Source organism: Sparus aurata, chromosome 2 (assembly GCF_900880675.1).
Source record: "Sparus aurata chromosome 2, fSpaAur1.1, whole genome shotgun sequence".
NCBI lineage: Eukaryota > Metazoa > Chordata > Actinopteri > Spariformes > Sparidae > Sparus > Sparus aurata.
The window spans coordinates 25642670-25668325 of record NC_044188.1 but is presented as its reverse complement, the minus strand read 5'-3'; the positions used below and the strand labels follow the sequence as shown (position 1 = coordinate 25668325).

The 25656-nt window shown below is 42.3% G+C and overlaps 2 protein-coding genes across 3 annotated transcripts in view; both read right to left on the bottom strand.

Annotated features, from left to right (window-relative positions):
* Positions 1-192: 192 nt before the first annotated feature.
* On the bottom strand, positions 193-3466 carry LOC115596593 (zinc finger CCHC domain-containing protein 12-like). Its single transcript, XM_030441808.1, has 2 exons — positions 3126-3466; positions 193-2554 (listed from the first exon to the last, which is right to left on the bottom strand). The coding sequence occupies exon 2, from the start codon at positions 1882-1884 to the stop codon at positions 193-195; it is 1692 nt and encodes a 563-aa protein (XP_030297668.1). The 5' UTR covers positions 1885-2554; positions 3126-3466.
* Positions 3467-6778: 3312 nt separating this feature from the next.
* Positions 6779-25656, bottom strand: part of igsf11 (immunoglobulin superfamily member 11) — a 111558-nt gene continuing 92680 nt past the window's right edge. For both annotated transcript variants that reach the window (XM_030404457.1, XM_030404465.1), the window contains 5 exons: positions 16468-16675; positions 15156-15311; positions 13332-13454; positions 11825-11972; positions 6779-10653 (listed from right to left, as the gene is read on the bottom strand). In XM_030404457.1, the coding sequence (XP_030260317.1) occupies positions 10095-10653; positions 11825-11972; positions 13332-13454; positions 15156-15311; positions 16468-16675 (1194 nt within the window). In that variant the 3' untranslated portion in view covers positions 6779-10094. The remainder of the gene's footprint in view (positions 10654-11824; positions 11973-13331; positions 13455-15155; positions 15312-16467; positions 16676-25656) is intronic.

The following is a 25656-nucleotide window of genomic DNA, read 5'->3' as shown; positions in this document are numbered from 1 at the left end:
CAAGCAATGAGCGGCAGTCAACTCCATTAACTTTAACGTTAGCGGTGCTTTTACTTCCTACAAGACCTTTAGGCAGTTTTCTGGTTTGTGCTGTTCTGTGTTCTTTTAGTGATGCTGTGAATCGTGTTTTATGCTCTGAGTTGGGACTTTTAACTTCACCTGTTCCCATTTGTCCCTCAATAGGAACGACTCCTAGTTTAAAGGGGGAGTGTCACTAGGAGTGTTTTTCTTGTCCCAAGCCTGTTGCCTTTCTTTCAGCTCTTTTCTCTTAGTGTCAACCAGCTGCGGATTTGGAGGATTGCTACAACTGGCAACGATATGACCATCCTCCCCACATTTAAAACAATACCATGGCCTGGGCCTCAATGACGGGGTCTTGCCTGGTGACTGCTTCTGAGGGATCTGAGGGATAGGTCGGTTCTCATTTGCCTTAGCTTTTTGAGTCTTAGCTGTTTTAGACCTAACAGCTTGTTCTCCTTTTGCAACTGAGAAAGCTGAAATCTGTGCTTGGAGATTGGCTATCTGTTTCTTAATCTGCTCCACAGCTGTTGACATACTGTTATCTTGGGTTTGCACATCATAATCATCTATGTCATTGATACATGCAGCTTGTGCGTTAGCCTGAACTTTTGGCTTGGTGATTCCTAAATGTTGCTTCATTCGGCTAGCCTTAGCTGCTTGCTTATCTTCTTCGGTACGTAACAACAGCAAAAGTTCTGAGAAACTGGGTGGATCATTCTGTTTTTGTTCCAGCTGGAGCGTTGCAATCAATGAGTTGTTCCAGCAACCCCTACAGAACTGTTTGAGTAGCTGCTTGTCTGCATCTCTTGCACATACAGTTTTCTTCCTCACAGCTGCATTCAAGGATGACTGTAGCCTATGAAGATAGCCAGATGGCTTCTCTCCTGCATTCTGGTGAGTATTAAGAAATTTAGCGAACAACTCATCTCCATCTTCAATGGTTGCATACGCTGAGTCAAGCAAATCCAGGTAAGCGTGTGGAGGAGCTTGGGGACCTAAAGGCTTCACTACATTAGCCGCGGGAGGTAAGAGACTGTCGGCGATTCGTCTTACCAACTGTGACTGAGAAACAGTGGGATCAGTCAAGTAGAAATCGACACTGGTTCTCCAGGTGTCATAGTCAACTTCATAGTTGGGACAGGGGACTCTCCCTGAGAAAGACCTCAGTTTAGCAGGAGAGTGGAACTGGGATGCAATATCTGTGCTTTTCACAATATGTTCCACGACTACACGCTGTACATCTGGGGTACTGAGATGCTCAGGGGACAAGTTGAAGTTATGCATGGTCTCTCCTTGTACAGGTGAAAATAGCGGTGTAGCAGGTTCAGCCTGAAGTGGAGTTTCAACAGTGGTAAGTTTTGACTCTTTAGCTTGTGTGAGATTGGGTGGAGCTATGGCAGTTGTAGAAGGGGTCGTTAACTCCTCACTCACTGGTTGGTTAGGGTCATTAATGGTGTCTGTTATCCTAGTTAGCTCCTCTCGTAAAATGTCCTCAAAGGACTTTCCACTCAGTTTGGCTATGTCTTTAAGCTCAGATAGAAATGTATGAGTGACCTTAGTGCCTGCATTACCGCTGTAGACACTAGACAGGGTTTGTACATGGTGAATGATCTTAGGGTCTGCAGAACTTGGCCTCTCTAATGGTAATATGGCTTCAATTGTCTGTACTGCTTCACCTGATTCAAACTCAACAATGGCCTGTTTGTGAAATTCAGACTCAGAGTTATCAATACGAACTATCCTTGCAATTAACCCATACTGCTTTAGGTAATCCGCAATCTCCTCATCTACAGAGGTGTGAGACAGCCCACTAATTATGAGCGAGTTTGGTACTTTGATATTCTCTTTCTCAACAATCTCCATTTTTGAAGTGTATCACTCAAAAAAGTTTTATATCTTTGACCAGAAAAATAAACACCATATGCAACAAAATACTGCTATTCAAATCAAAATGTTGCTAGTTACAGGTGACCTTCATGTATGATTGCAGTCTGTCCACAAAGCTCCTGGCTAGCTCTCGCCAAGTTTTTTCCATGTAACCCACTCCTGGTTAATACACTAGTACTCTAGGTTCATAAGGAGCTAAGGGAAGAGACTACAATAACCATACAGGAAAGTACACAGACGACAAGGTAGGTTTCAACTGAATGTTTAGTGAAATGAACTTTCAGGTGATAATTCACACACCATGAATAACACATAAATGACAATGAAATAAAAATGGGCCCTTTAAAATAATAAATCTGGTCAGTCAAAAAGTCAGTAAAGTCTGTCTGTGCTGTGATAACTATCACAGTAAAGTGTCTTTCAAATCCACTGTCTGAAGATTCCTTATCATTCAAGTGTCCAGTGTTCTTATCAATGTTCCTGGGATATGAGCAAATGTAGGTGAATGTGTGACAGTCCTGCGGCTGGCACCACCCTACCACCAGATGGAGTATTTGATGAATCGGTTCAGAATCACGCTGGGAAGCTCGCCATCAATTGGAATGAATCTCCTGAAGAAGCTCTCACTCCATCCATAAGACCTGACCTGTTTTGTTTTACAAACAGGAATTTAACATTTAACCTAATATATTCGTTGTACAACTATCACTCCAAAGCATAACAAAAATGTAACACTAAGCATGACATACAATATAATACTTAATTATTACATTTTAGGCCTTTCATTACACTTCGGTTCAGTTCAATAACTTTAAATCTCAATCAATATGAATCATTTCACAGTAATATCATATAATCAGCATACATTACTGTATTCTACTGTAAAGATTATGAGCCGTATATCTGTCACATATGGCTCTGCTGACATTTGCAATGCCCACTCTCAAGTGAAAATACAAGTGCATTTACATAACTGACATCTCTCACATTAAAATGTTTAACCATTCACATCTTTAAAGAATAACACAACAAAATGAACATGTTAAGGTATTTCAATACTTCCTTCTCATATAATACTGTTAAGTTGACTAATTAGCAGCATTAACATTGCGATTTTGCTTGCTATTAGCCGCTAGGCCGCTAGCATCGACCAACTCAATAGCAGGCATGCTACTTGACACAGCACACATGGTTAGCAACATTAGCACAACGCTTACCGAGATCGACTGAGGAAAAAACGGGACTTTCCCACTCCGGGCCGTCCCTGGATAGTCTCTTCTATGTTGAATCACTGGCGTGCATAAACTATACGTTTTAGCAACTACGAACTTAACTTGCTAATTCACTTCTCTTCTCTTGATAGTGCTCCGTTCGCTATGAGTACGTCTCCTCTCTTCCGCACACATCCGCTCATGCTGGTAGGTCATGATCTGTCAATCACGCCCAGGCAGAGGCGGACTTGCTGAACTCTGTGTTCTGACTGGCCTGTCATCTCTCGCTTTCTCAGCATAGAAATAGTACATCTAGATCAACAATCATTACTTTTAACCTGTTTTCTTTCACTGGGTTACACTTGGTATCCACTGAGAATAAGTGATAACGATACTAAAAGACAACACCCAACCAGGTAGTGTCTTTCCTCAGGTTGTGAGTCTCAACAGTCCATCCTCCACACTTCATTCATTTCTCCTGTTATGTAGCATAAAGGGACTGAACTCAATTTCCTTTCACAGCCCCCGTGTTATAGAATAACCAAAACATGTACTATTACTGTTATCACTATTGATTTGAATACATTTCCTTTAAAGTGGTTCATAGATTTAATTAACCTCTTGATAGAAGTTGGGACTGTCCAGTACACATTTAGTGTGATTATGACATTGCAAATCAAACTGGAAACCCACTGTGGACTCTCCCACAGCGTTTCCCCTTTTTGTGTGGTTTCAGCAGGCCCATGGAGGTGAAAGTGAGCCAGCTCCTCAGCTTAGGGCTATTATGGGATGGCTGCACAAGTAAGGAGGGAACATTTTGGCTTGGGCCATGTAATGGCCATCCAAAGTGATTTCTCAGAAACAGCATTGTGCATTCAGCCTGCAAACCAGGGAGCTTGATTGGCCGTATTCAGCGCCATAGTTGGCTACCTGTCTGCCCTGCTGGGAAATGGGTTCCTGCCTGCTTTCGCTCTCTCTCTCCGTCTCTCTTTCATTTGTTCCCCATCCTGGTCGTCAGTGTATTACCTTTTGGCTTCAGTTAGTGAATTGTAGGGTAGAGAATGAGAGGGCTATCAGTGAAAAGATGAATATGCACTCAGTTATGTTTCCTGTGCCTACAACAAAAGCATAATCCGGACTCTCTGTTCCCGTCAAGAGTTCATTGCTGCTGCTTTAGATTGAGTTTGAGTGATTATTGCTAAAAGGTAAAAGAGTGTATAAATTGGACTGATTTTTAAAACCTTATCAGGGATGCAATTTACAAATTAAAGCATCAAAATTGTCTAACAAGAGATGGAAACAAGTGGAGAGAGAGCTGAACACAGACGAGAGTTTAGACTCATACAGTCTGGAGATTTCTATAGTGTAGAAGATGTCACAGACCTCTTGTGACCACCATTAAGCACATGGTCACACACAAATAAAATAATTCAATAAAGTTAAAAGCTTTCTGCTACATTTGGCCTTGGCAGGAGATAGAAATATAGTGTCTAGATTGGCACAGGCATTTGTAAAGACATCTATCAAAGCTACAGAAGACAAGCAATAATAATGATAATAATGAAAATAGCAGCAGTTAGGTAGCGCTTTTCAAAACGATAAGTGCAAGGACAGTGCCAAGCACAGTGTCTGCAGAACACTGGACACACAAGTAATTTCTTGTGCCCAACGCACAACTGTCAGACAGTCTCTTGACAGGAAGTGGCCACGTGCATGACATGTAATGTAGAACAGTATATGTGCGAAAAAAGACAGATGGGGAGTGTATTTGTATTAAATGATACATAGACATATACATAGATTATAGGATGAAAGATTCCTTTGACTGATCAAAAATCAGATCTCAGAAAAAAATATAATTAACCTCAGTGCTCTAATTGGGAGTGTGAACACATACATAGTACGCTAGCTTCCACAGAGACACCAACACACACACCAGCTCTGGTCCGTTGCCCTTTCCGCTGCTTTTCCAAAGGTCACTCCCGTTGATTCTGGAAGCTGAAATTGGTTAGAGGGAGAATAAAAGGAATACCGATGACACTTCAGAGTAGTAATGAAACCATCACCATTAAGACAAGTGTTATTCAAATGAATTTAAATAAGTCCATTAACACTCAATCCATTACCAGTGGTTACACTTGCCTTTTACAATGAATGGTTTAGAATTTACTGTCTTGAACTCTCATGATGGGGTTCTCAGACTGAATTATTCATGGAAGTCCTGGCTGCAGTGAGTGTGTACATATTGCCCCCTAGTGGATAATTCAAGAACTGCAGTTCCTCATGACTTAAATACACACAGTGTACTGCACATTACCAATCTACATGGCAGAAAGTGCTGAGCCAGATAAAATGATCTTGGCCATGCATAAATCAGCCAGGTGCCAATAAAGCAATGCTGTGCTCTCTCTCTCTCTCTCTCTCTCTCTCTCTCTCTCTCTCTCTCTCTCTCTCTCTCTCTCTCTCTCTCTCTCTCTCTCTCTCTCTCTCTCACAAACACACACACACACACACACACACACACACCTAAATGCAACCTAAAACAAATCAAATAATTAGGTATTCTTGGTCAATGTGCAGTAAGTATCTGATCATGTATCTGGTCTGTATCTATAACTTTACTCGAAGACATTTCACTTTTGCTGTATCACACTATTGGTCATGGGAATAGAAACCCCAAGCACATGAAGAAACTAGCCCACTTGCATATTCTTGATATTGTTATTCTGTGCGGCTCCCCTCTTTATGGTTGTCTTAACAGCCTGCAGCAGTGCCGAAAGGCTCGATGAATGAGTTTCATAGAAAGCTTGCTGAGCGAAGCCTGAAATGTGTTATTCATATTACAGCAGCGGCTCCCTCTGAATCCCTCTGAAGTCGATACCCACTCTGCATAAGACATTTCATCCATAATCTTTACCTACATGTAGCTAAAATACAGTAACAGTGTTTCTTTTTCTTAAGGGTGATGTTCTACTTCATGACATCTTGTTTTCTCTCCTCTTGCACTTGTCATTTATTATTGATTCGCTTGCCAGGAGCATGCCACCACAGGTTTAATAAAATAGGAGTGTGACATAAGTGTATGACATTGAGGATGGGTGGATGGAAATCAGGAAGGGAAGGATGAATGTGGGGGAGTGAGTTAGAGCGAGTTAGGGCAGAGCCGGCATCTTGTTATCAGAAGGTTGCTGGTTTGATTCGCCTGGTCTGCATGTTGAAGTGTCATTGGGCAAGATACAGAACTCAAAACTGCAACGGATGTGCACCTTGCATGGCAGCTATCAATGTATGAATTACTGTAAGTTTTTTGGGACAAAAGTGTCTGCTAAATGCCCTAAAAAGTAAAATCTAAATGTGGGAAAACTGTCTCTGGAGTCAACTAGGCCAGTTACAGGCCCCTCACACTACCTGCAAAAGGAGGGATGGAAGAGGTATGCACTGGGTGAAGCAAGAGGGAGTAAAAGGAGGGAAGGGAAGGGCAGGGCGATGGATTAGTGGAAGGGAACCTCGGTAGGCAAACAGGGCAGGATGGGTCGAACAGGTAGAAGTGTGCTTGACAGGTGTAACGTTTCTTCCACCCTAAAACATAAAGCAGTCAGGACATTTGCATTACACCAAGAGAAACACATAACGCACAAACAAACGAGCAGGATGCCCACTAGAATGTATTAACAATATTTATTCACTACAAGTTCCAGTGTTATTTTTCCTATTTCATTTCAACCCAACAGTAAGAACAAATGTAATTTTGTATACATATTTACAGGTTGGTTGTACTATTGGCAATATATCACATGTCGTTATTTATCTATGTACACAACCCATGTACCACCTTGTGTCCCACACGCCAACCTATGGCCAGGGTAGAAGATGAAATGTCGATTTAACCTGGGTTAAAACCCTCAGTAGTTTAATACCGATTGTGCTCTCTGTCCTCCGTTGTTCCTGCAAACGGAGGACAGAGTTAGAGTGAGATAATCTCAGTTTAGCTTCTCCAGCCTGAATTCGTTTTGGGTTTTTTTTTTTGTCTCTGGGAAGAATAAAGAGAGCTCTTGGAGGAAAAAAGTTCTTCTTTGAAATTGTCAGCCAGTGCTTAGGGCAGGGACATTGGGACGAGTGGTGAGTGAAACCTACACACACAGAAGAGTTTACTCTGGAAACACTCTCCGACAAAAAGGAGACGAGGTGATGGCTGACCTATGATCATTTCACCTTTTTTTCAGCATTGCTGTATTTATAAACCTGTGTGTGTGTGTGTGTGTGTGTGTGTGTGTGTGTGTGTGTGTGTGTGTGTGTGTGTGTGTACGTGTGTGTTGCTCTGCCAAAAAGACAGAAAACAAATTGATAAATTGGATAAATGTGTCTGTAACTGGGTCAAATATAATATGAGCAGATTTCAATTGTTCTGGTACATATTGTGACTGAATAGTATCACGTAGTAGAGGGGTTAAGATGCAGTTTTAAACTAAAAGCCATTACCATCATGATTTCCAGGAAAAAAGCGGGTACTGTTTATGAGCAGGTCTGTTTGTGAGACTCTACAAATGTGTGAATTTAAGAACCGGTGTGTAGGATTTAGTACAGTAACATCTAGTGGCGGGGTTTGAGATTGCAACCAACTCAACCCCCCTCGTCTCACCCTCCACTATAATGGTCATTACGCATGAAAGACATGACAGGCCCTCTCTGAGGACAGTGTTTGGTTTGTCTGTTCTGGATTACTGGAGAAACATAGCGGCGCAACATGGAGGACCCGCTCCCTCTGTAGATATAAAAGATTCCTTTTTTCAGGTGATTATACACTTATGAAAACATGATGAATATTAAGTGACATATTCGCCACTAAATCCCACACACTGGCCCTTTAAGGGATGACATCAATAACACAAGTACACGACCTTGGCTTGTATTTATTGCTCAAATCATCCAAATGTTATTGGGGGGATTAAAAAGCATTGTTAATTTATGTTTTCAATTTAAAATGACACGATAATACTCCAGACTAGCTGCCAACCCTCCAAGTATTTTTATTTTCTAATTAAATTAAGTGCTTGTGAATGCTTTTAACACCTACTAAGAAACGACATGAAGACATAAATCTGAGTCTCACACATTAAAATAAGTGTTTCTTAAGTCAGCAGAATAATCTGGACCAAACCCGCCCTGAATCATGGGATTGTGTTTGTTAGAATAGGTGTAATGTTAAGATTTAAATGCCAAAAACAGCACGTTGAATTGAAACTCATCAATCCCACGCGAAGAGAAAATTACTTTGAAGAATAAAACTCACTTTCCAATACTGCATGTAACACACAAATAATTGCTGTATCAAATATTGCATCGTAGCTACAAGATATTATTAGCATTGTGCATTGAGGGTAATGCACAACAAGAAAATGAGGATTGCTAAATTATGGAACAGTTCTGTGACAGGCTGTTTTCTTCCACTGGTGAGATTTGGTTAAACTATAAACACAGTAGGTCAGAAACACAGTGATACTTTCTACCATATACAGCATAGGTGTCTATTATTTATAGCAATGTTAAACCACACTGTATGTAACTCAGACCTGTTGAGATGAAATGGCAAAGACTCAATAAAAAAAATGAAAGCATAAAAAAACCCGTCCCTCCAGTGAAACCGACACCACCGCCTATCAAACCCAGCTTGTCGTCTGATGTAACAAAGAAAAAAAGAACAGTTTTAAAATTAAGACACGTGAGTTGTAAAATATGTTTGAGTCAGACATGTAATGTATTTTTCTTTGATTCACAATCTAGCCTACTGTTGTAGTTACAATATGTACAGTAGAAAACAGTAGGTGTTAGCCTTTGTCAAGGGGAAAAAAATCACCTTTAAATATATATTTGTCTCTTTATAAAGCATTTATGAAATACGACATCCTCTCATCTTTTCTCAAAGCAGCACTGATGTGACACGAACCAGATTGGGACAACAGCAGGGATGAACACAGCGAAGACGACATCCAACTGCAGGTTCAGTTTCAGTAGGGGTGGGACACTAGTTGTCTGTTGTGAGAAATGTTGTGCGTTTTCTTATTTCTCTGAAAATCCATCACTTGTGCTATCTTCAAACATCAGCGGTAATCTGTGTGTGCAGCCAAGTTTTGATTTATGTGCTATGGGTAAAGCGTATCATTAGTAAGAGTTATTGTTCATAGTAAGACAGCAGTTTTGATATAAAATAGCTCTGAAAGGTGCAAAAACGTAATTAAAAGGTTTGCATTCAGTGAAGTAAAGTATATTATGTGATGTATTGCACCCAATAAAACCCCTCTCTCTCGAAGCTAAGGCCTTTTCACCCAACGCCATTCCATTCGTATGCTTTAATCCTTTAGATTACTCTCAACAGACGTTTAAACATTCACTTTTTCAAAGCATAATCCTCATCATCACCATCACCAAAGTCAAAATTACAACTGAAATTATTGGAAACAATATGGACTTAATCATTTGGTATCCTAAACCAAGGGACACATGCATTTATGTGGAATTCCAAGCTCACTTCTGTCTGACCATGCAGTATGGAAACACTGAGATGAAAATGCCTCGTGTTGCTTTGAGTCCGAAAAAGACAAAACACAATCATCACAATGATCCAGCCCTGAAAAAACACCTGGGAGTCGAGGTTTTGCGGGAAGTTTCACTCCAGCATTGTGAAAATCACCCAAATGGTTGAAAAAATGTTCCCACCACACCGGCCGGGATATCCATCCAATAAGGGGATGATCAGCTTGTAGTGCTTGTCCGTTTCTGTCCATCAAGGAATTGGCATCAAATGAACTCTGCACTGTGAAATCCCAGTTTGTTTTGAGTTAAAGAGGTCGAGACATACAGAAAGACACAGTTGTAAAGGGCAGCGGGCTGCTTCAGCCCATATTCCTTCTGTTTTTCATCAGTGGATTTCAGACATCACACCCAAACACTCATTTAGTCTCAAAGTCTTACCAAACTTCAGACCAGCGAGCCTGCTCTGCTCTGGGCGGGCACCATGACAGGCACGGCCCCCATCCGCTCCAGCGTGGCCTGGCTCACCGCGTAGGAGTGCGTGTGCTGGCCGTGTGTGGACGTCACCACCGGTTTGAGGCTCACAGAGCCGTTGCTGCGCACCATGGCGGGAGGGGAGGGGGCAGAGTTTGTAGTGACCACCAGAGTCTTAGGTGGCGGGAGCGTGTGGCTGCCGTTGGCGAACGTTGTTGTCGTCGCCGTCGTCGTGGGCGGCGCGTGGCGGGACAGTGGGGCTGTGCCTGGCGCTGTAACCACCGCATTGTGGCCATGTCCTGTGTTCTGGGCCTGTCCGTGTCCGTGTGCGCCATGGGCAGCGGTGGAGAAGGTCTGGCGCGTGTCCCCATTGTAGCGCGTGTAGGAGTTGGTGTCATAGTTGGGTTTGGGGTTGTGCCAATAGCGGCTGTTGTAGGTGTTGGTGGACGTCAGCGTGTCGTTCTCTGAGGATGAGGCGTCCGCATGGAAAGCCTTCACCGACGATGACCTCTTGGGAGGAAGGTCATCCTCTCTGTTGAGAAGATACGGGATGATGTTGTGAAGATGTCAATTAAGCAATTAAGCAAGTCGGATAGACAGTCTTAAAATATTTAGCACTAATCCTGTGTGACACATTAAACATTTAAAGCTCTTCTCTAACCCCGACACTTTCCAAAAATCTACATCTGCATCTTTTCAAAATCAGATGTAAAATTAAATATTTCTGACCCTGTCAAATATGCAGTGGGTGGTCACAGTAACTAGAAAACCTTTACCCAAAACTACAATTTTACAAAAAACTGAACAAAAAAGGTGACTTTTTATATTTAATTAATCATTAAAAAGTAAAACCTCTTCTAAAACTCAACAATACCAATAGGCTGCAGGCACATTTTAAGAACATATATCATTTTTAGATTTCTGTAAATACACAGAGAGTGCTCGAAAATTAAGATGAAAACACTCCATTAAAGTTGCACTTCATTCAGTCCATGTTTATCTATATGGTGTTTTGTATGAAGTGTAATCCTGGGTAATTCATTTGCCTGAGATAAAATATATTCATTGTAATATTTGCTTTAAGTGGGGAAAAGCGGAGCCGTAGGGATGGAAGCAGAATTAGGTTTTGTAGCGGAGCCCAAAATGAGGCAGATGTTATCCAAATCAGCCAAAGCCTCGGCTATCTGAACAATGATTCATCTTCCAAAATGATTCGTGGAGTGATTTAGGGCAGCAGCGTGTTTAAACAACTGACAGAGCCTCACAGACGGTTTGAAAGGCAAATTAGCCTGTGGTGATGGAGATAAAAAATACTGCTACTGCCACAGCTAGGGGATCAAATTAAGCTGAATTCTCCAAACTTTAAATCCAAATTACTCGTGGGGTTTTTGAGCGGAATCTATGTGATTATGTGATTACAGGGCTGACACACTTCTCACTCTACAACAGAAAACACAAAGACGCTGCTATCGTTTCATCTTTTTAAGTGCAGCAGAAAGGCAGCAGATGTAGTCTCCACCCTGACACTGTCTAAAATACGTGCACGCAAGTAAACAATCCCTGTTTGTCTTCAGCAGAGACACTACATCCAGTACATCCATGAAAACGATGGTGTCTCTTCTTCAACAGCAGCTTTTGGTTTGCAATCACGCCCCCCCCCCCCCCCCCCCCCGAAGAGGGACGGCCACAAATGGAAGCCAAACCTGATCTCGTTGGGAATCTCCTCCTCGTCGTATTTGTTCTTGTTCTTCCAGTAGAAGAGTGTGACCACCACTAACAGGCAACAGATGATGACAGCCAGAATTCCTGTAGCGATGGTCCCTGCTATCAGACCCACACTCTGGGGCTGGGCTGCAGGGCGGAAAGACAAGAGGAGCAAGTGTTACAAATGTTGTTCCACATAAAGAGACAATGTGTTCAGTCCAAGACGTCTAGAACCAGCCTCATTTGAGGAGAGAGCTGGGTGTTGCAGATAACTAAATAACCAAAACATTTATTACAATTAGTATTTCAATATGACTCGGGGCAGAAATGACTCATGTTACAATCACTTTTGGGATGATGCAAGTAAAAACTCAACAAAATATTAAACTTTGGTCTAGAAGTTTTCAACTACATTGGACGCTAAATATAAAATAAACGCAAACAGCGTTTGGTTTGTCCACTCTGGGCTACTGTAGAAACATGGCGGTGCGACATGGTGAACATGGACGAGGACCTGCTTCCTCTGTATAAATAAAAGGCTCATTCCAAGCTTAGTTTCAGGTGATTATGTTCCACTGAAAACATCATTTCAATATCACATTTGGTTATGCAGTGCTTCCTTTAGTTAGGAAACCGCTGTATCGCAGGTCGGCACCTTGTACGGAAGCCTCTGCACACAGAGTATGCACGTGTGTGTGAATGTGACAAGTGTTCTAATGCGCTGGTAGACTAGGAAAGCACTATATAAATGCAAGTCAGTTTAACATTTATCATGTGTTCAATAGCTGCACCTAAGTCCTACACACTAAGCGTTTAAAGAATGAGCTTTCAGGTGCACTGAACTGTGTGGCGGATGACAGTTTTCAGAGTGAATGCCAAAACATACACTTTTGTCTAAGAGGAGCACATTCGGCTTGCTGACTCTGACAGATCCGAGCTTTTAAACCTGTTGAACAACGGATACGAGATATTTCAAGTCTCTCCAAAGAAACCCCAAGTAAAACGGAAACAGGAATAGATCAGAATGGTTTTGAATAACGCCTCCTCTTTCTGAGTATTTACATCTCCAGACTCAGCACTCTGCTGTCTGTCAGCATGTATATCTGAGTGTCAGACTGCCACACACTGTCAAATGAAAAAAAAAAAAAGAGAGAGAGACTCAAAACCATGTTACAGTCCTTCCTGTCAAACTGTCAGACCCTGTGTGACCTAAACAAACCCTCTGTCTGTTTCTGAGTGGGGAGTGCTGCTATCTTCAGAATGTTCTGGTCTTGTTCTTTGTTTGCTTGATACTCTGTTTATCCGTCTCAGTGACACGTGTCACTCAAGCAGAAGACTTTCTAACTTTATTCCCATCCATCAGTGTTTGAGTCAGGCGAGGAGGCGGCTTTTCCGATCTAAAAATGTAACCTCTCGAGCAAACACAGCCACGTGTGCTCGGCTGGTCTACATCCGACAATAACAGCGTCGCATGGATCCAGCAGGAAAGAAGCGGCGTGTACTTACGTGCCACAACCTGCAGGTTGAGCAGACAGGTGCTCTTGCCAATTGCATTGCTGGAGGTACACTGGTAGAGTCCTGAGGTGCTGGTGCTGATGTTTCTCAGAGTTACAGTGCCCTGCATCTGGTCTGAAGGACACACACACACACAGCCACATGGTAATTAATGGAAAGACTAAAACGCATTTACATGGATGCACACGGCAGAATGTGGAAGCACACGAACACATGACACAAATGTAAAGCACAGGATAAAGTTAAACTAAATAACTCATTCATAATTTGAGCAAAACCTGAAATTTGGCTCATTTGTTTTATACTAATCTTGTGCAAGAAATGGCAAAACATTCAACTGAACAACTTCCTACCAGCAGAGGGCGCTATATAGCCTTTTTATACAAGACTTGCAAGTGAAGCATCCTGTACAGCAAAAAACTATAGCTGCAGATTCCTTTCTTTCACAAATGATGAATGGGTTGAGCTTAGAACCACAGAGCTGTACACTACTGGATTCGTTTAAAAGGAAGCGAGCCCGATTTCCACCTGCTCTCTCGACAATGTTGTGACCGATGTTACAGTACATCTGTCCGTGTCAATTAAAACTGATACAGCCCGATCAGGTACTCATTTCAATTTGAATCAAATGCAAACAGCAGAAGAAGACGGGCACAAAACTCAATACAGAACACCTTAAAGAGGTGTATCAGTTTTTTTAGGGCATTTATCAGACGCTTTAGTCAAAAGCCAATTACAGTAATTCATACATATATTCATACACTGATGGTGGTGGCTGCCATGCAAGGTGCCGACCGGCACATCAGGAGCAGTTTGGGGTTCAGTATCTTGCCCAAGGACAGGGGAATCGAACCCCTCAGCAATAGCCTGAATTAAAATATCTCAATGATCCATCTCTCTAATGGCTGATCTTTAATATATACATAATTTACAAGACCAGTGTTTAGAGGAAATCATGTCAACAGCATACAATAAGTGAACTGTAACGATAAGGAACTGTCAGGCGAAATACAATTAGGCCTCTCTAAAGGGTTGTTCGATGTTAACATATCAAAAGGCTGATTCCCAGAAATTCCTATTAGCGTCTCACAAATGCGGAGAACTGAAGTGTGTTCAGCCACCTTTGTTTGCCGAATTTGCAATTAAGATTCAGGGTCATTCGAAACATGCAGCCCCTCGCTCATGTCTATCTACGTTATTTGTTCCTATGGCAGTATGAGAGAAACAATTAGTTTTATTAATGTAGCAATCACGCTAACATAATAGCCTTCTACTGACCAGTAGTGTACAGACAAAGATGAAGATGTTTTTGGCTGTGCAACGAACACAGCTGGGAGAGAAAGGAGAGTCCACAGCGTTCTCTGATGCTGAAAACCAAACTCCAGTACACCCGCTCCTGTCATTCTAAGGGGAGCTGGATGTGTGTTAGGCCGCCGCTCGGTTTAAAAACTGAAGCAGAACGTGTTTGGATTTGGCGGGGAAATGTGTCAGATTTGGTATTCAGCATAAGAGAATGAGGAAAATCATTTAAAAAAAAACACCACGTATCTTCTCATTCCTGACACTCATTCACAATATTCACATGGTTTGAATCACTCCCATCCATCCATCATCATCCCTCAGCAGGATCAGTGGGGGTCGGGTCAGGTTTGGGTTGGGGGAGGGGCCTTCAGGTGGGCAGTAGTTTGGGCCTGGCACATGACAGGTGGCTGAGATGGTGGGATTGTTGCTGAGTCTGAGCTACGCTATGTGTGTGAGATTTACCAGCGAAGGTGGGGCAAAAAGGAACTCCGACGGCCAGGTTGTTTGTAATACCTTGCATGGCGTTGTGCGGCAGCTTGGGCAGCGCGTCCAGCTTCTCCCAGGAGTAGGACGGTGTGGGAATACCTTCCTCGGAGCTGCAGAACAGCATGATGTCACTGCCTACATCCAGCGTGCCCTGGATCCGACATGCTGGCACCGAGGGGGGCACTGGCAGATGGAGAGAGTGGGCAGTGTCGTGTTAACCACTTTACAAAGCAAATCAAATGTTTTCCTAATTGCAGGGGAAAGTTTCATATCCAAAGACGGGTGAAGAATCTCATCAACACAAGCCTGCTTACATGATGCCTCACTGGAAACTGTTTTAAACGTGAAACTAAAAGGAATCTTCTTAGTTTAGAACATAAAAAATAGAAAATAAAAAGTTTCATAATGATGACATGCATAATTCTACTCCACCACATCAAGATTGTACTTTTTACTCCACTACATCTGTGTGACTGCTTTAGTAACTAGTTTCTTTTCAGATTTTTGATATGAGCAACATTACCACATATGTGGAGTTCATTTTGAATGTTTGTGATGCACAGAAGGATCAGTTGTTATTTAAAAAAATAATAATAATTTTACTACAGAATGAGTACCTCTACTCTACATATTTTTCATTTTCTTCTACCTTGTTTTTTGTTCTTTTCATTTAAATTTAGCTGATAATACTTACATGCTTTCGCTCAAGATTTAGAACGCAGGATGTTTACTTGTTGTGGGGTGTTTCACAGTGTGATGTTAGTACTTTTGCTTAAGAAAAGGATCCTTACTTTTTACACCACTGATGATGACTGTGTTTAAAATGTCATTGTTTCCCATTCTTTAGTGCCCTTCAATAAGCAGGGACAAAGCAAGCAAGTTTAATTTTCTTCCTTTACCTTAATTAGGCACTATGCAGTTTTGTAGACAATTAACAAACTCACAACTGTCTTGTTTACAATATCAATAAGGTAATAACATAAACTCAGAAATGTGAATTCTGAATAAACAAGCTGTTCATAAAAGCAGGTCCCCACAACACTGTAGGAAAACAAAGTAAAACAGTATGAAACTGTGTTGTCCTTTCAGGTCAATTTTACTATTCAGTTTATTGAGTCATGAAAATGAAGAGTTTTTTTTTTTTTTGATTTTGGTTAGCGTAAATATGTAATCAAAGAAGATCTTCGTCTTCTGATTAAAATCTTCCCCAAAACTATAGGACGGACCAAAACAAGTCAAATCAAAATGTTGTTGCAGTACATTTAGCTTTAACTGCTGTCTTCTCGTATAACAAACTGTTCTTTGGATTATTCAAAAAAGGAAATATCTTGCTGGTTACCCAACACGGTGAGCCCGATGACGCCGATGTTGCGCCCCCCTCTGTCTGGGAGGTTGTTGACCAGGCACTGGTAGGTCCCAGTGTCGGACAGCTGGGTGTTGTTGATGAAGATGGAGGCACTTGTACTTGGCATGGTGGCCACGAAGCCCACACGACCATTGAGGTGGTTGGCGAGGCTGAACACCTGGCCGCCCTGGTAAATGATCACCTGGATCGGGATGTCAGAAGGTAGCGGATGTAGAAAAATGTAGAAAGAGTTCAAGGGGAATGAAATGGTAATAATAGACATGAGTAAGTGGGGGAGGTGGAAGGCAGAAAGAGGCATTGGTGGCAAAGAGGTCAAAGAAGAAAATGTAAGGGGGGAAGAAAAGAGAAATAGATGAGAATCAGCAACTCAGAGATGTATAATCCTATGAAAAAAAAGCTGAATCCGCTCCTGTTTTCCAAGGAAACGCAGCAGATGGTGACCAAGTGTTTATAGTCCTAAGAATCCGAGGCATTTTGTCATTCTGAGGGTCTTTTGTCTGAATGTGATTCTGAGACGTATCCTCTAGAGGCCTGTTACAAATAACTCTCACTAGAGGGAGACCTAGTTCTACTGCAAGGCTGAAAAATAGCTCAACAGTGGAGCCAGAAAGTAAAGAACTGAACAGACTTTTATGTCCTTGGAAACAAACAAACGGACAGACGGACCAAAAAAACCTTTTATTTGTAAGTGGTCTTTTCTAGCTCAGTGGGTAGATGCCAGGATAAGGAGCGCATACTGAAAGTACGCTCGCCTTGGTACCATAAGCCTCTCCGGATAAAAGCATCCACTAAATGGCATGCATAATTGACAACATTTCAACTTTGAAACATATAAACTGCAATCTGATGAATCCAACAGAGAGTCTCCCGCACAAGGAATCAGATCCAGCGAGAAATTAAATCAGAACCTCCCTCGTTTCATCAGTGACCTCTGAGAATCAGCACAGCGGGAACGCGCTCATACGGGTGAATTTCCGCGAACTGAGGTAAGCTTGTCTCCAGTCCGTATTAAAGAGCAGTGAAGGATCAGTTTGTTCAAAAGCTTCCCTCAGGCCCCAAACTTGGGCTGAACAGCTCGTTTGTGAGGCCGGGCCACATGCAAAACAGCCTCTCACCCCTCAGCTGGGCCCACACAAAGGATGAAGAGGACACACACACACGGCGTGTGCACGCAAGTCTGGCGCAACCAGCTCACACACCGACACGCAAGTACACACAAAGCACGGAGGGGAATCAGAGGGGCTATTCACTTTGGTGAAAAGGGCCCTCATTGAACTGTTCAAAGACCCAGGCAGGGAAACAACCAGCACCAGTGTGTGTGTGTGTGTGTGTGTGCGTGTACGTTTGTGTGTGTGAGAGAGAGAGAGAGCGTGATAGTGCTGATGAAAGTGTGTATGTGACTGTGTTCTCCACCGCTGCTTAACGGTTGTAAATTGCGCGGCTGCAATTTCCTGAGTGCAGTACGCTCGCTTTGTCCTCTTATGTGCAGATGAATAGGCAGCTCCTCAGCTGTGATGAGAGCCTGCAACTGCATCTTCTCCCTGTGTGTGTGAGTGTGTGTGTGTGTGTGTGTGTGTGATTCAGTGTGATCGGTGTATACTCACGGTGAGTGCATCGGTTGTGTGGTTGTTCGGCCACAGACTGTTCTTATCAGTCTAGTAACTGTGTGGTCTCACCGAGGTTTTGTCCGTCCACGCATTCCCTGCCCTCCCTTCCCATGTCCTGTCCGTGCCTGCCTCTCTTTTTCCCTCCCTGCACCGACATGACCCGACTCTACACTCCGGATGACCTGAACAATATAATCTGCATGCTCGGTGAAAGTGATCCAATCAGTCGGCCTCGCACGCAGCACGCACTCTTCTTGTGTGTGTGTGTGTGTGTGTGTGTGTGTGTGTGTGCGTACATGAGGGAACAGAGGATTAAAGCAGGCCCTGAACCGTGCTGCATCTTACACCTGTCACTGCTTTTGTATTTTTGGGTTCCTTCATGTTTTCGTGTTCTGAAAATCAAAATTAAAAAAAACTAAGAAAGAAATGAAGATCAGCACTGTACGGTTTGTCAAGATAGAAAGATACAGTAAATGTGTGCTCCACATGTATTTTCGCACACAAAAAAAAGAAAAAAAATTCCCCCATTTTCTCGACTTTGTGTCTTCGTCCACTGTGTAGATCCGTCCGCGTCTACTTCTGTGTGTGTATAAATCACCTCATCCTCTCGCGTGACCTGGTTGGCTTTGTAGCTGTGCACAGCGAGAAAAGAGGTCATGGCCGGCACTCAGATGGCGGACGGCCCTAAGAACTCTAGCTGGACTAGCTGGACGTCCCACTGCTGGCCCAGCGGTAAACCTCTTCTTTATCCTTACACTCCTAAAACCCTCCACACACACACACACACACACACACGTACAGTACAAGCATTCGCTCACACCCCTAACCATGTCCTATTCTCTTGCTCCACAATCCACCCTGTTTGACACGACTGCATTCACACAGTAAACCTTCTGATATTGTCCGTCGCCACACCAGTCCCATGACATTAGCCTACTTCTGACTGACCCGAAGGGCCCTGTTGGCCCCAGACACGAGGGACACTGCCATCGCTTCAATAAAGCCTGATAAATCTCTAAACCCCCACAGCCTCCCCTCAAATTACAGACAGTAAGCTGCCTCTGTTATCTCTTTCTGTCCTCTGAGAAACATTCTGAACAATATGGGCTACTTCACTAGTATATCTCTCCAAATAGCTGGTTTTGCACGATTTAGCCCATGATCTACATTATGCGTCTACACTTTTGGCCCGATCCCAAAGCACCACTTGTCTTTATCACATGCAAAGGACTTCTGCAGATAATGTACATGCCTCAACAAACAGTGAGTACAATAAAGTTACATTAAAAAATCCTAAAATTAAAGGTGACAAATCGATCACTCTGATGGAGGAACTTACTTGAGCAAGTTTCAAGTCTTTACAGCACGACTTCCTTCACGAGATCGACTCAGCTGCAGCGAGAGATTATCCAGATTTGATTTTTGAATTTTAAGGTGCGCACTGCAAGAGAGCAAGTGATCTTGATTTGGTAGTGATCAGGGTGTGTTAGTGATCCACGTCCTTTAACTACAGTAAGTCTAGGGTAAAACAAAAAGTAGCTGGAAGTCATACTTGAGTAAAAATATAGATACTGTGTGAAAATATGTCGTTAGTGAAAGTCACTTATACAAATAGTGCTTGAGTGAAAAGTCTGTAAGTATCTGATAATATATGTATTAAAGTGAAAAGTAAAAGTAATTTTCTAGGGAAAAAAATGAACTTAAGTAACAAAAGTACAAGTAAAAGTAAAGCATACATATATTTACATGTATGCATATACAGTATATTATGGGATGATCTATTCTTGGCTAGTTAGTTGATTTGAACATGTACTCATTTGGATCTGATGCCTCAAGTTATCTAAAAAAGTAACTAGAAAATAATCTTGTCAAATAATAGTGAGTAAAAAAGTACAATATTTGCCTCTAAAATGTAGTGGGATGGAAATGTGGAGCGGCAGTACCTCAAAATTGCACTGAAGTACGGTACTTGAGTAAATGTACTTAGTTACATTACATCACATAAGTCAATTAGTCGACACAATCCATACCCTGAAGAGTTCTTACAATTTAAAACTCTTCTGCTGAGAAGGACTGTGCTACCGCTGACTCTGCACACTGAAGTCCCTGTAGAGAGGAGAGCAAATAAAGAACGAATTTCTTCTGTGCTGATCAATAAAATGTATCACATTATTGTATATGAGAGAAGCTGAGTATATGAATCACAGCGTAGCCTCTCCCCAGCCTCTCCACATGGAGGAGTTACAGCCTCAGACAAACAACGCGCTGCGTTTGAAATGGCCTCTTGTTCATTTTTCTTTTATTTGTCCGGCGAACATTGTTTCGGCAGGGCTGGGAGGGAGTCGCCGCGGTGAAAAAAAGGTAATATCTGAGGGTGTGCAAATGCGGCGTCTGTTCGATCTGTCCTCTGGCAGATTGCTGGGTTCAGATAGGGACTGGAATCTGATCATCTAAAATACTATGACAGATGTTCTCAATTACAGATTAACTTCATTTCTGCACCACAGATTCTATGTGACCTCAATTTCGCCGGAGTCTCATTTCACTCAAAATGCACAATTTTTACCCTCGGAGTTGTAAAAAATCAGCACGGCTCCCTCCAGGAATTTATGAAAAACATATGTAGTTGGTTTTGCAGACTGAAAATCATTCAGAAAAGATGCAGTGACGCTGCAAAAAAGTTTTCATCAGTTCAAGTGTGACAAAACTTCCTCTACTTCTCTCCTTAAGCTAGAGCAAGTCAGGAGACGATATGTGTCACAATTGGATCTTAAAGGATTTCAGACAACTTTGATAATAGTGAACTGCACGGCACGCTACATAGAAGGGGCGTCTCCAAAGTGCTGTATTTAAATGTTTGATTCATCAACCATTTTAATGATAGCGACCACAAATTCAGTTCCCGGAATAGTTTCACAGGTGGTGCGGGAGCAGAGGGCTTTTTTTTTTAGTTTTTTTTTTATTAGAGCATAAACAAAATGAATATCCAGCAAACAGTTTAGAGAGGATAAACAACAGCTCGTAAACATAAAACCATTGTCTCGTTGTGTGTGAGTGTGTGTGTGTGTGCACGCGTTTATCTGGATTATCACACTGCGACTGTAGCGGCCCAGAGGAGAGGTCGTGGCATTTGATCCCAAAAGCAGAATGATGGACAGATTACATATGCAAAAAAACAACGCATGAACATGCACACACACCCAAACACACAGGTACACCCCGCTGAGCTACATGCCTACACGCTGTAATCCGGAGATCAGCTCAGGCAGTTAATCAGAGTAAACAAACAGGACTACCATCCACAGTAAGCCTGAAGTTTAGACAGAGAATCCGCGTTGAGCTCGATGGTCTTTTTCTTTGAGCGTTGCAAAGTCAATAAATACATTTTATACAAATGTAATACATTGCAGTTACAGTAGTGGCAGATTTAATATATAAAAAAGAGCGATGTGGAATATATTATATATAATAACAAAGCTACTATTAAACTTTTCTGGTGTCCGTATCCCAGTCTTCACAACACCTGCACAAGTACATAAATATGCATTATTCTGTTTCTGTTTATTAATAGATTACATGTTATCGGGATGAAATCAGTGGATTATTAGAACCAGCCTAGATTACATTTAAAATTGGGTAGTCAAACTACAATGACATTGTCAAAATTAACACATTTTTGATCATGTTTTGTAAATACGGAAATATACAAATAATGAATCCTTTTTCTTAATAACCAGTTAGGTATTGATAAGCAGGTCTGACATGCAGGGTTTCATAGACATGTGCTTGAGCCTGTTAGTTTAAACATTACATTACAGCAAAAAGTTGCACAGAATAAAATGCATCCCACGCGTCTTAGAATCCACTAAGTACACCTGTAGTTTGTGTGCAATATTTTCACTGTTTGATTCTGAAGTGATACCAAAGTGTTTACACTACTTTTTCTTTGTAATTTTGACACTAGTTTAAAAATTGCCATGTCATTTGTATTCAGTGAGTGACTGCTGCACTATGCTCACGAGCTAACTGTGTCTGACGGGTGTCTGGCGCTGTGCACGTGGCCTACAGCGGGTTTTACTTCTTAGAGCTTTTATTTCCGAGAACAGCAAAAACAACATGATGAAAAAACGCTGAAAAACTCATGAGAGCTGAGGGGAGCTGCAGAATCCTGTGACCCCTTCCACATTGCAAATCGCTATACCTATTGTATAAAATATTTCATCAAAATTAATTATCATTTGACATTTGTATTAACTTGTTCAGAGCTCAATCATCCATACAGGCTCTATGTTAACCAGGTTGACACACTTTCTCATATACTCTCCTCATTAAGCAATACAGCCTATAATGTGAAGTCAACCATGTCGGCTTTGTGCAGTAAACCACGGGGTGACGTCTTTAAAACCACACGGCAAGCATCAAGCAAACACCCAGCGGGATTAATCTGAGCCACGACAAACAGCCGAATTTGCGCCGTGCTGAGAAACCGGAGTGCGCCACGTGCCGTTGTCCTCTAACAGTGCTACACAAGTTGCGATGTCTCCTGTTATTCGAACACGGTATTCAAATTTGAGCGGTGAGGGATCTGAGTGGTCCGAGTGCACTCGCTAAAGTGCTAACACAGGTCGTGAGACTTCTGTTCAGTAATTCTTAATGGCTTTTAGCATCAGCCGTAATCATTTATGACATTCTTTTCCTCTAAAATGACCTTGTACATGCGCTGTCACTCCACACGGCACTTTATTTCACCACTCACTTTGCAGACAGCTCGCCAAATTCACGGCACAGAACTGTGGCTCACGCACTGTTTGTTCCTTCCTCTGTGCGGCCGCATTGGTCATGTGTGCGCGTCACTGTGCCTGGGCCCAATGTTCCACATACCACATCTATGTGGACCTGACTTTGTGTGTGTCATATGCGATTAAAACACAGCGTGAAGGCAATAGTGTGAGAACACAATGCACTGTTACGCTGCCTTTTACATGTATGGGCTCCCATCACCACTCACCTGGCATCTAAAAGTGCATTCATCCGTGAGTAAGTGCCTGTACACGCTTTGTGTTCACTGTTCTCTATAGGTATCTGTGTGCGAAGACAGCAGTGAAAGCGCTAAACCACAGGTGTGCACATGGGAGCATTACTCTGTAATGGGTGCATTTGTGGATGTATGTAAATATGCATGTCACATTTGACACTACTGTGGTGCACACTGCATCCATGTTTATGTGAAGCCAGTAAATATATATAAGCCCTGCGTGTATGCATGTGGATCCGCACTGCATTTGGACCAGCAGTCTGTCTAATGTCAGTTTGTGTGTGTGTGTGTGGGTGTGTGTGTGTGTGTGTGTGTGTGTGCGCCTGTGTGTGGTGAGAACAGCTGCGATATAGAGCCTGTCGTGGGCGTGAGGTAATTAGTGCAGAAGATGATTGTATTATTTGGACGGCCGACCAGCGCCGGGGTTCAAAGTGAAGGGAGGCAGGTGAGCTTGTACGGCCTGCAGCTGCATGTTAAACAACTCAAATGGAATCACAGAAGTCCCGCAAGGGGGGAGGAAGAGTGAGAGAGAAAGAGAGAGGGAGGGAGGGAGGGAGGGAAGGTGAGAAGATAATAAAAATAACAAAACAGAAAGAAAACAAGAGGAGCATGCCAGGGAGGGATGGCGGTGAGAGAGCCAGCGAGACAAAATCAACGGCAGTGAGAAGAAGCTGAAGTCTGAATCATGCAGTGCTTTTGTGCGGAAATTAGACTGTCGCCAATGTTCCCAAACAAATTCACAACAGGAAGATGAGCTTCAGGGTGCTCTTTGCTGTACAGCTGATACGTTGTTGTAAAAGGTAGATATGTGCCACATGGCAATTTTTGTCCTGCAAGTTGGAAAGTCTACAGAGTCATCTAGTCTATGGACACACCTTAAAGAGACAGTGCAGTCCAAAATCAAAAATACCCATTTTTACTCTTACCTGTAGTGCTATGTATACATCTAGATTGTTTTTGTGTTTGTTGGGTTTTAGAGATGTCGGCCATCGAGATGTCTGCCTTCTCTCGGATGAAATGGAACTAGATTGCAAATGCATTTAAAACTAGAGTGTCACTCAGTAGCACCTCCTCTAAGGCCCAGTAGTTTTCTTTAATTCTTTCACTCACCAGTCACATAACTAGACAAAACTAAATTCAAGATCCATGCATCATTCCCTTAATACATATCAAGAATGTTGGAAAAGGCTCCATCTTACAGTGCTAAAAAAGTGAGACAAAAATTACTGGTTCGCGCCAAAAGTTAATGGGGTCCGAGACCCATCCTCCATTCGAGTTTTGTGGAAATCTGTTCAATAGTTTTTATGTAATCCTGCTGACAAACAAATGGACTCAGTTGAAAATATAATCTCCTTGGTGGAGACAGAAACTCATCAGCACTGTCTCCCTCCAGAAATCATGACATGGCTACTCAAGATAATCCACAGACCTCGCTGTGAACAGGTTTATGTTGGAACTACTGGACTTTACCCGCCAAACCTATTAGTTCATAGTAAGAAGAATGCATCTACTCGTTGACTAGAGGCCTGCTCACTAGGTTGACTAAGACAGCCAACATTACAGCACAACCTAACACCATTTATGTTTACACTCCATGCTGTGACAACCTCGAGTCTTGTTAAGATGCACGCTTCCTTCTGCCCAGTGACAGGGTTGGTTTGTGTAATTCAGTAGAAAGGTAGTTCCAACACGAGCCGAGTGCCATCTAGTTCCACTATATCCGAGAGAAGGCAGACATCTCTTCAGCCATTATCTCCAAAGCTCACATCAAAACACGAATAAAACATTCATACATTTAGATTTTGGGGTGAACTGTCCCTTTAAGCTTACTACGACACCTTTACAACTCTAAGTCTTCGACTCAATAGTCTTCTAATATCTAATATCTATATATTGTTCTCTATCTATAACCCAACTAATGTCAGAAAGGTGCGTTCAGATGCACCGGAAAGAGAAGTTTTGTGTCTTTGTGTATTTTTGCACAAGCGGCCACAACACATGTGGTATGCATGTGCAGATATACTGTATATAGCACATTGGCTTGGGTTTTTTCTGTAGTGATAATCACCATGAGCGGGAGCCATTGCTGTCATCTTACTGCTCTGGATGTCCCTCAAGACCCAAAGATTTCTTTAATGTGTTCTCATCTTAATTTCCGGCCGCTAATCTCAATCTGCCTCCTGACCTCCTGTGCTTTTGTGCAGCCTCTGGAATTCTCTTTTCGCTGTATCTGAGCACACCTTAGTACAGATCGAGTCTTATGTACCTGCTTTGACTGTGAGGTTGGTGTTGGGAAGCAGCATGGACATCCGTACAGTAATGTTGCATTAGAACATGGGTTTCAATGCATCTCTGTCATACAGTATACACCTCTGTAAGCATTCAGCCCTTTAGACTCTGCAATAGCAACGGTCGGCCAGAGCCTACATTGACATTTGTGCTTATTGCGATGTCATTTCTGGAGTATCTTTAAATGCTTCATGTCCCTTAAAATCCGCACAAACTAAACTCAAAGTTCAT

Excerpts from the sequence above, each read along its gene's own strand:
- LOC115596593 (XM_030441808.1), bottom strand. The coding sequence starts at position 1,884 with ATGGAGATTGTTGAGAAAGAGAATATCAAAGTACCAAACTCGCTCATA.